At 28.9% G+C, this 12055-nt stretch overlaps 1 protein-coding gene across 4 annotated transcripts in view; it reads right to left on the bottom strand.

Moving 5' to 3' along the window:
• The window catches only part of LOC136989217 (protein Aster-B-like), a 131265-nt gene that overhangs the window by 106601 nt on the left and 12609 nt on the right, over nt 1-12055 (bottom strand). Inside the window, exon 1 of one of the 4 annotated variants that reach the window (XM_067287310.1) lies at nt 1605-2301. The exons of the other annotated variants lie outside the window; for them this stretch is intronic. Coding sequence (XP_067143411.1) covers nt 1605-1624 — 20 coding nt within the window. The 5' untranslated portion in view covers nt 1625-2301. Of the gene's footprint in view, nt 1-1604; nt 2302-12055 lie in introns of those variants that run through there. 4 annotated transcript variants of the gene reach the window in all.

Below are 12055 nucleotides of genomic sequence, written 5' to 3'. Positions count from 1 at the left end.
TTTAAATTAATTACTTTAAATGGCAAGTTTATTAGTTACTAATTCTCATTTTTTATATGCAATTCACTTAATTCACTTGAGTTGGTAATTTTTTGGGATAGTGTAAAATTTCTTTCTGCCAATTTACAACAAAATATATGGAAGATACAACTTTGTAGCATTTAATTTGTGTAATAAACAAGATTAAAAACATTGTTTTTTTATCTAGATAAGATAACTGAGTAGTTTTTAAATTTGAAAACAACATATTTTGATAATTATTTGGGACACACCTTATATAACCATTTATGATAAGATAGAAAAAATAAAATAGAAAAATTTACTTTCCAACCACATTATAAACCTTGTATATAAAAAGATTCCGCTACATATTTTCATTTGAACATTTCCAGACTCATTCAATGTATATTATATCTATTAAATACTGAGAAATTTACACATCACATCTAAATGTAGTCATAACAAGCAATTATAATATTACATAATATTCATAAATTACGATCACTGTTATGGCTATGCTGCTAAACTATACAACAAAATCCCAACATTCCTTGCATCATAACATCTTAAAAATTTCCTGTATTTACATAATAAATAATTATGTATATTACTTTTGTATATATAAGTATACAAAAGTAATATATATATATATATATATATAAACATTACTATTTAAACATAAAATAACTGAAATAGCTGTTACAATTGATCACATCAATATATTTAAATTCTTCAAAAACAAAATTTAAAGTGTCATTGAGAAATCTCAAGAATTTCAAAAAAATAAGTTTTAAGCAATATCCTGTTTTTATAATTCTTTATCTATTGTATTTTTGAAAATGTATTCTTAAAGAATATATTTATATAAAATTAATATATAATACAAATCTAAAAAATAATGAAATTTTGAAATAGTATAATTCTTATAAAGAATTCTGTTCCCAAAATATTTCTTTATTGACTAGTGTGCTATTTAGGACATGTGGAAATGTGCAAAAACTAGAAAATAATAGTTAATAATTAGATAATGAAAGTAAAGAATTTGTAACAATTATATATTACAATATATTTCACTAAATTTCTCTTAAGAATTTCAATAATAAAAAAAATAATAATAGGAAACAAAGTTTCTACATGTTTAAAGCTAAAATTTGAATATATCAAAACAAAAACAATTTTATGTACTGTACATATATTTTAAATTGAATTGCATGTTAAAGCTCTTGTTATAATACTACTTGAGTTAAGTTAAAGTTTATTCAAATGCCCATTATAATTATAATTTATAAATTCTAACTACAATTTTTTCAAATTGCAGCCCAAAACACTCATTAGGCAATTAAATATACAAAATAAAGTTTTAAAAACGTAATAATTTCTTACATTTAAAAAAATGTAAATAATAACCAACAATCTTTTTTGCGAAAATATCATCATCATAATCATCATCGCAAGTTATAATATAAAATACTACTTTATTCAGCCAACAACAATTAATTTTCAGTTTAGAAAGTCGTCTGATCCTATTGGAAGGGCTGGCTTAGCGTTGTATTTTTCGAAAGAAGGCATTTACACCCCTCGACACGATTAAAAAAAAAGCGTACCTGTTTTTCGACTCAGGCATTCTCTATCCTATAAAGACAAGCGATATAGTAGGCACGGGTACGTCCCATTGGCGATCGATCGTTGCCCGCATCAGCTGATCACTTGTCTACAGAGCAGTATACATTTTGCGTCATATTCGCTATCGCCCTGTTTGTTTATTCTACTTCGAAGACAAACTCGTCCCGAAATGAATTTCTCTCATTCGAAAACACGATATTATGAATTATTTCGAGTAGACATTATACTAACACGTAAAAGGAATTTCGAGAGTCGTCACGTGACTCTCGACGTCATTCTACTTGGTCCGGTGGGTTTTCTTCCAATGGCTTACACATATTAAACGTGTTTCCCTGCTGATAAATGAAAATAAGAAGCCTTTAGCTGTATAAAAAAAACTGGATTTGCTCGAAAGTAATGCTGGTATTTTTTAGTTTTTTATTAACTACAGATTAGCTATGTTATGTGAAAAATCGGAACTATATCGATAACTTTTACCTGCAGACTTTATTGACTTTCGACATCTGTTAGCAATAAAGAAACGTGTATATAGTACAACGTCAAGTAAAAACATTTCAAGCTTTAAAAAGTCATATTTACGATGCATATAATTAGAATGAGTTCGTCATAAACATCATACATTAATGATTAATAATAATCGCGCGAAAATTAATCTCTTTCGTAATAACGTTTTAGTTATTTCGTTATCTACTAATTGCATGAAAGTTTATGACTATCGGTTCAAAGAAAAGTGTTTTTATGTGTACACTAGCATATTTCACTTTTAAAAGTGTAAATGAATGTTATCCTCTAAATTAGGAATGAGGTTAAATTATCTTTTTTTTTTTTTTTTTAAAGTGAATGAACCATTAACAAATTTAAATTAATAACAAACAAAATAATCTGTGTTACTGATAAATTATCAGTAACACAGATTATTTTGTTTGTGATCACACACACATGTATCATTTTTATAAATAATGCACTTCTCAATTTGACCTTTACTCTAATGATTTATTTTTATATAATTTTATTCTTATTTAAATTTGATAGAAATCTCATCTATAAACAGGGTGAAATTTATAAAGAAATTCATAAATATTGATGTATCAATAGCTGTTAAATACCTCAAATGTAAACCAAAACTTACTTTGAAATTGTGTAAGACTGTTTTACTGGATAAAAGTATTTCGTGAGCAATCAATGAAATAAATAAAGTCAGTGAGATTTCTAAACAAGCATGTGTGTGTATGTGTGTAAATATACATTTTTTCATTATATACATGTGTGTATATTACATAATGACAATTAATAGTTATTCCATTATATATATGTGTGTATATTATATAATGACAATTAATAGTTATTCCATTATCATTAGATAAAACATGTTTATAAAATTAATTATCTGCATTTTTGAATAATACGGTTTTAGTCAGTTTGAAATATTTCATATTTTTATTCATTCAAATGATTGTGTCAGTAATTCTTTTCAAATGTTTTAATTCAATAAAGTTAATAATTATAATACATATCACATGTATAAAAACTATTCTGACTGGATTTCTTCCAGTCAGAATAGTTTTTATACATGTGATATGTATTATAATTATTCAAAAATGCTAATCAAAATTATTGTTTTAAGTAGTTTTTTTTAAATTTTCTCCATATGGAAACAATAGATCAAAATCATATATAAAAAAACATCAATGTAGACCTATTTATTTTTTGGTGGCTTCCTATTCTTTAAATACAACTAATCAAAAGTTTTTGTTGGACGGATTAAAATTATCACAAACATTTCAACATTCTAAGTTATAATTTTGACAAAATATGTTAATGGATCAAGGTCAAATAACCGATGAGAAATTTTTGTAAATTATAATTGTTAAATAATTATTACAATAATTTAAATTTATACTCTACTAATTAATATGTTATTTATTGCTGATTATTATTTTATTTTTTATAAAGTTAGATAATTAGGATATCTTGATTCTTTCATCTAGAAAATTGAATTTATAATAGTTTATATTCAATTTCTAAACATAGAATTCTCCATAACAAATATGTCAAGGTTTCTCAACTTATAGAGACAATGCAATGGACTTTTACTTCCACATTACAAAATATCTAATCTAAGTGTTTACTATGACATGGCTGAAATAATTATTATGTACAATTTTTAAAAACCTTTTTCTTAAATTAAACTATTTTATTTCTAATTCAGAAAAAAAATCTAATATAAAAGGAATTAAAATTAACTGCAGAACTATACTTCAAAATTTTTAAGATAATATTAATACAATCAATATATTAATTTCCTTTCATTTTTTTTTTCAATAGGAAATGCAAACACATTAAGTCAAAATTGATTACATAATAAAACTACTCTACACGCAAATAATGTCAGCAACTGATGAAAAGTTTTCAAAACATTCTGTTTTTATAATAATCATAACTGGAAATTAGCACAGTATCATCATGTGAAAATGTTTTCTGAAATAAACCAATTTTATTTCTACAAAGACTTAAATCATAAAAATTATATTAATCTTTTCGGTTTATTTATTATATATTCTAATGTTTTAAACAGTTCACTCTCTACATGATTAATAATTCCACTTCATCTTAAATTTCACGATAATATTTATTATTTCATTTGATAATTACTATCATTATAATGGCACCAGCAGAATATTATTTTTAGGTATGACAGCATGTTTGATTAATTTTTAATTACTTAAATAACACACACTAAAGAAAAACAATTATATTACAAAATTGGAAAATTATCGATCAATACTTTTAATATATATTGAAACTATACAAATAAAATCCACAGAGAATAAATAATCATCTACTACGTTCGATTGGTGCAAATTCCTTGGTACAGTTGTGATTTAAAGTAACTTTTTTAAAAATACCGTAATTTCCATGTTGAATTGATTATAAAATAATTCATTGTTATATTACAAATAAAAACACAGTATAAATTGTAAATAAAAAAAACAATAAAAATCTAAAGTTGAGTCAAATTGCCTGCCCACTTTTAGAGATCCAGATTTATTATTCTATCCAAAATTTCTTAATAGGCCTAAATAATATACAATATTTGTAAGGTTGAAAGACCGAAAATGCTCATTGAGCGAAAAAAAAAAAAAAATGGACCACAAGGCGTACCTTTCCGACTTCTCCAAAGCGAATTTCGCGTAGCGGACTTTCAGAAATGCGCACGTGTTTTTGCGTATCCGATAAGACCACGAAACTAAATTCGTGTCCAGATTCTTTAATAATCGACCAAATCGCGAGCCGGCAATGTCAAAATACCACTACTCAATGTGATAAAAATATCTGCAAAAATAAATAAATAAATTCTTTATGATCCAGAATAAAATCAAATTCTAATCCAAATTAAGAATTATACCGAAAATAAACGATTAGCCTCGTTAATTTCATGTATAAACCTTAAATTTCTAAGACGGAAACTTCTATTTATCATTATGTTAAAATAAAAATTTGTTCGGATTCGGTTTCTTTGTGGAAGTGTGGTTATCGAGGACAAATTCGCAATCGAATGACAAAGGCAGGTAACTAGGGTGCGTATACTTTTGGAATCAAACTGATCCAAGATTATTCTGATCGTTTAAATCGTGTTACAAACGAACTGTAACGATCTGATCAATCTCTATCCGCGATACAAACGTGATCCAGGGTCAACTGGATCGTGATCAAACTAATCCGAGCATGGGGGGAGTCGTTTGGATCGGATAAAAAAGATTAGACTATGATTAAAGTCAAGCTTATAGTTGCGAGCAAAGAAATACGTTTCATTGTCGAAATGAAAAGTATTTAAAACTCATAAATGGTAAGTAAAAACATCATCATGAAAACATCCGATAAACTGAGATGAAAAAATAAGTATTAAGAGAGAATTTTGTGAGATTGTACGGCAAGAATGCGTGGCGTGCACTCTCCATTTTGTGAACAATTTCATTCACAGAGTAAATACGATTAGATCCTACTAATATACTAATAAACACATAATAGAGGTAATCTGTATCACGTAACAAAGACTGATCCGATCTTACATTGATCCATCGGAAACGAAAAGTATATGCACCCTTAGTAAATGAATTCATTTGAACCCGTTCGTAACAAAAATGAAATGAAAAGAAAAATTATCAACTACTTTTACTATTTTTTAATAGAATAAAATAATTAAAAGTAATAAATAAATTTGTAATAAGATTTTAAATAATAATTATTTATAGAGTAATGCCAATGTCATAAATACACCTTTCATTTTTGGTTTTTCTAAAGAAAATATTTAGGAAAGAAAAATTCACGTAAAAAGTTATTTTCGGGCCAGTGTCTGTAGCTATTGACAAAATTGACACCAAACTCGACTTTTAATATTTTTATAACTACAATTACCGGGGTCATCTGTATAAATAGCCAGAGGACGGGCCAACGAGAATTAGAAAAATTTCTCAGGGTGTCGGTCTTCGAGTCTAACAGATATACAAAATAAAGTGCATCTGTTGTGTACAGCAATCATTTCTACTTTTAATTTTTGTGGAAAGATATAAAATAAAAATACATTGGGAGGAGGACAATCTGCTGGTACAAAATTATTGAGAGATGTGTCCCTTCTGTCCCATATGAATCGACGCCAATAAAATTAATAATTATCGATGAAGATAAATAGAAATTTTCAAAATTGTATGAGATCACCTTTCATCAAATCAAACTCTAAAACAGTGACGAGCCATCGTTTCTGAATGCCAACCGGAAGTGAACGTCAGACTTCCAGTGGGCCAAGTCACGTGAATTCTTTTACAGAGTTGCAGGCTTCGAGCATACTGAGTAGGTTACTAAAATAACCTATATGTCTACTAGCGATGTACAAGTTAGTAATATATAGTTTATTCCAATCTTTTTACTGCTCAAGTTTGATTTGAATATTCTTCATCGCAAATATCAGCTTAATTGGGACTGGCTAATGGCACGAGACAAACAGGAAAATAAAACTTCATCGATATAGATCCGAGAGCCCAATTTAGCACTTTGAGGCTTTGAGCTGCTCATGACTGTTCTAAAACATTTCAAACGTTGTGATTATAAGAAAGTTGAATCGTAAGCATCCGGTTTATTTCCTGACAGATATACAAGTTCTGTTATTGCAGCACTTTACGAAATATTTTCCAGAAGTCCCGTATGGTTTGACCCATTTTATAATTCCGTGTAAATGTAACACTTCTAGAAATTAATAATACAAAATATCCACTGAAACAGCTCACTGTTCGTATATATTAACGAAAACTATAAATTGCATTGTGATTATGAATGCTTAAAAATCTTTACGATTTGTTATTGATCTCAAAACTTAGTTACAATAATAATAATAATAATAATAATAAAACACGTGTTAAAAGTTTTCTTCAAATCTGTTTAAATCTATAAACAAATATTTATTGTTCTATCTTATTTATATTATCTTATGATTCTAACTAATTAAATCTATCCCAAAGAACATAAATGGCTATTTATGATCACATTATAGTGATGAATATAAGAACACATCCAGTTCGATTTCTGGATTTAATATCATTGCGGAAAGCTAAGAACAAAATAGCTTTTGTTTCAATGCATTGTAAAATCCGTAATGAATGTATTGTATATAAAAAATGTGGCAATTTTCATTCTTTAACATATGATAGCATATATTATATAACCGCGATGGACAAACTGTGACTTCCGAGCTGTATGCGGCTCTTCTAGATCCTTAATTTGGCTTCCGTATTATTATACAATTTCTTTTTATAAACTTCGTACATAGTGCTTACACATATGCAACATTTTGTAAGTTTTCTGACTATTACGTAATGTGATATATACATGGATTGTAAATGTAACTCGCAACTTTAAACAGGTAGCTGAAAGCTAATAGCGAGGTTGAGGCCGAAGTTTTAAACGCGAAAACGTGTACGTCGGACGTTCGGTGCCGCTTTCCTGTAAGCCTAGAAGTTTGACAATGGCGTTTGGAAAGTCGAGCATAATTCCACTGACGTTATTATAAAAGAAAAAAAACTGCCTTTTTAGCTCTCCTAAATTTTTGAATTACATCGTCGATACAAGAAAAAATACATTTGACTTTTTATTAACTTAATTGTTATCATTTCGATTCTCTACACGTAAATTAATTATCATACGTTCATGCTCTTGACAGATTCATATGACCGACTGGGTATAGTAACAGTGATATTTATTACAGAACAATGATAAATATAATATTTTAACTTTACGTAATATAAAATATTATTTCACTAGAGGATGCGACTCTTGCATATTTCTTTTAGGTGATACTGTATGTAGCTCTTACCCCAACAAGATTTGGCTACACCTGTTACATAACATATTACGATTATTAGGACTATCAAAATTATGACGTTAAGATTATGGGACTATGGATTGATGCCTATTTTATAATTTATCCATTCACATAAATGTAACCCATAAATTAGTAAAATTATTTGTTTTTGTTTCAATTTTTATTTTTTTAATGTAGAGAAAATATAATTATTTTTAATTTTGTATTAAATCATTTACTGAATTAATACGTTTATAATAAGATAAAAATACAAAGACTTATTCACTCCTCACTGTCCACAGTGCAGGAACTATTTTTGGCTGGAGGCAAACTGGCCAGTACAACAAAGTAACATTTAAGTACAGTAGGCCTACGTATGACGGCTCGTACATCTTATACACCTCTATTACGATATAATTTTCAAAAACTGAACATATTTGTTGTAGAATAATAAAATAAAAATTAATAGCAATTTTCTTTGTGTTATTTTATTTATTTTTAATAAACTAGCATGGATAGCTATAGTGTTTATCGTAATTAACAAAATCTGATAATTAAACGTATTTTGAAAATTATGAAAAAAAAACTGCCTTTTTAGCTCTCCTAAATCTTTGAATTACATCGTCGATCTTATAAAGTAACTTAACATTACAAGAAAAAAATACGTTTGGCTTTTTATTAACTTAATTGTTATCATTTCGATTCTCTACACGTAAATTAATTAACATACGTTCATGCTCTTGACAGATACATATTCCAGAATGTTAATTCATTCTTACTCAGAATAAAAATCAATTACATAAAAACTACGTTTATTTATTTACGACAGACAGCGAGATCAGTAACAGATCCATACGAACTCAAAGAGAGGGACTAACTCAAAAATTACAAATACAGTAGAGCATCGATTATCCGACCCCCGATTAACCGACCGCGTTCTAGTCGGCAAATTCAAATGTCCGCTAGTGATGTGGCGCTACAATATTTGGTTATGTCTTGGCTACTTTATTATTATTTTGTTAAATTTTTGCATGTTTTAGCTGGCAGCACTGGCTCGACCATGAAAGAGAGGCTAGTATTTAAACCAGGCCTAATACACTATACTAATAATGTATTTTTTCATACTTTTCGGTTATCCGACTTTTCAGTTATCCGACCAACCCCAGTCCCCAATTAAGTCGGATAATCGATGCTCTACTGTATTTGAATAATTATACTGTATCTTTTGTTAACGTGTGCACGACGATTGTATTGCGGATGGTCCAATAAACTATTGATATACAGTATTTACTATCGTAAATGTTTATAAAACAAATATTATGAAATTCGAACAAATATAATTTTTTTCTTCTGGTCGATGGGAAGGTTAATCCCCTGTAACTTCAGTGGATCAACCCGAGAGAGATATGGATGGAAGCAGTGGTGATATTCAGCGCACAGGTTCGGCCGAACCTGCTGTTAAAATTTTCAGTTTTCCGAACCTTGTTAAACACACGGAACATTTCTCAGTGGTTTTGTTTTTTTAAAAAAAATATATTAAAATATACGTATTATACTCTGTAATACTACTAAACTAGAGCCTTATACCCCGTTCACACCGAGCATTTCAATCTAGATTGTGAGCAAGGTCAGGGACTGTCTTGGCGCGATCTCTCTCGACCGTTTCAATCTCGACCAAAACGAGGTTTAATCGCGATCGATTCAAGAGAGTTCTTGAAACTAAATACAGTCATAAGAGAGATCCCACAACCTCACGTGCACGAGATAATACAAGATGGCTGTGGAACACGTGGACAGCGAAATAAAAAGGATATTGTATTTCGAGAGATGATGACATCTGTCTATTATCAGCAGTGCCATTCGGGGTAAAAAATTTCTCTGCCAAAAAAATAAAAAAAAAGGTCAACAGCACTAATATACTATTGTCACTTGGTCTTCGCCCAGGGCCCCTTACGTTCCAAATACGCCACTGATTATTAGATAGATCAAAAGAAAAGGTATTCTATTTACTTCTAGCCAAAACTTCCATTTCGTTTGTCGGTGATTGTCAGGGAAAAATTTTCTGCTAGCGAACCCTTTGTTAACTATTTCAAATACCACCACTAGGGTTTCTCAAACGGGATTCCGGGATCCCGGTCGTTTTTTTAACCCGGGAAATCCCGCAAATTTTTTAAAAATTCACTTTTTTCTTATTTTATGTTAAGGTTGAGGAAATTTTGCAAATAGAAAGTATCATTAACTCATAAACTGTCCTAATACATTTGTATTTATTAATTTTAAACCTACTTATTAGTTTTTTTAACTTTTGTTCGTTATGGCAGGTCACAAATGGTCAATAATCAATACGTAGCTTATTTGTGGCAGAACTCTCAAAATTCTTTACCAGTAATATCTGGAATAAGTGTGCTTATGCTGTCTTAATTTTTAACCATGCTTAGTAGCTCCAATAACTGTGTAACGCCAAGTTGTGCAAATTGGGCAAGGATACAAACGAGTACGAAGTCTGCAAGTATGAAGTTTTTCTTCATAACCTGATTATTAAAGACAAACGAACCGCCAAATTATTGGGCTATGATCTTTCTATTAATGCAGCCGAGGTACACAAATCAAGAATACTAGAGAACAATAGAAGTACTACAATCTCAAAAACAAACTAGAAATCTTTCAGGATACAGATAAAAACACATAATATTTGTCTTCTCATAAATGCATTAAACACGATTCCAATCACATCAATTGAATCGGTAAAGGCATTCTCGGTAGCAAGACTTTTCATTACTAAAATAAGAATCAGATTGAGTGATCGGAGTATTGACCATCTTTGCTTTTTAAAATCTTATAAAAATTTACAATATTTTGTATTATATTTTATTTAAAAAATCAAAAATTACCTTCAAAGTTAGAAGTTTGATCTAAGTTCATTTTTTTTAATTTTCAACTCAATTCAAAGGCATTTTTGTCGTTGCTGTATGCAGTTTCCAGCAAACTTTAATAAATTTTTTCTATTTGTGAAAATTTCTACGTAATTCAAAGGTAATTTTTAATACATATCTTATACAGCATTATTAATATGATTTTGGAGGATGCAGAACGTATTAAATTACTTTAAAAAACGAAAAATAATTAAATCATTTGATTTCATGAATATTTGTATATCTTAAAAATAATTAATTTTGTCCCAGGATTTCCCGGGATCCCGGGAAACAGTTCACTTTTATCCCGGGATTCTGGGACAAGCAAAAGACCAGAAAATGAGAAACCCTAATCACCACTGGATGGAAGTAATGAGTCATCGTATACATTGAAGTTACAAAAAGAACGAGAAAACGTCTTTATTCACATTTCTTATTAATGCATATGATCTTAATTATCTGATGTTTTTATTAATAATAATTAGTAGTTACTATAACATTCTCAAATGCAGAAAATAAATTTAAAAAATTCAGTTAGATAATACGCTATAAGATAAACATATATCAGTTTACTTCATTAACGTTCATTTCACTCTAAATAGATACGATTTCAGCTACAGTCGAACCTGCCTATCTCGTATTTTTCTCTCCTGCATTTGCAGCCTAAATTCATTATATTTTCTGTTTCTCATGAATAATTTTCTCCCAAAACTTCTATATCTCAAATTATGAAGTGAAGTGTCAATGACAAATTCAAAGCTCAGTGACTACATTTTGATAGAAAAACTGTAGTTGAGAAACATTTCTCATAAAACAGTACATAATTGCAATTAAAACTGCTTTTCTCTAATTGCTATAAGTTTGACTTGTGCCTTACTGGTTATTATTCCAGGTGACATGTTATAATAGATTTTAACAAACTTTCCCTGACCAACAGTTTTTTGACATAGTTTAAGTTCATGACTACGATATTAAGAGAAGCAAATGGCTGGTGTGAAAAGAAAGTTGAATGTCCTTTCAATTCAATTGAAGAAAAACATGAAAATCTTAAAATTTTTTGATGGAAATCCTCAGAAGAAAACGAATGAAATTGTGACAAAGTTTGGTATTCCATTGAGTACTCTTTCAACAATAATAAAGAACAGATAATCAGTAGAGAAAAAGTTTC

Source organism: Centruroides vittatus, unplaced genomic scaffold, assembly GCF_030686945.1.
Source record: "Centruroides vittatus isolate TY-2023 unplaced genomic scaffold, ASM3068694v2 scaffold_450, whole genome shotgun sequence".
NCBI lineage: Eukaryota > Metazoa > Arthropoda > Arachnida > Scorpiones > Buthidae > Centruroides > Centruroides vittatus.
This window is presented reverse-complemented; position numbering and strand designations above follow the sequence as displayed.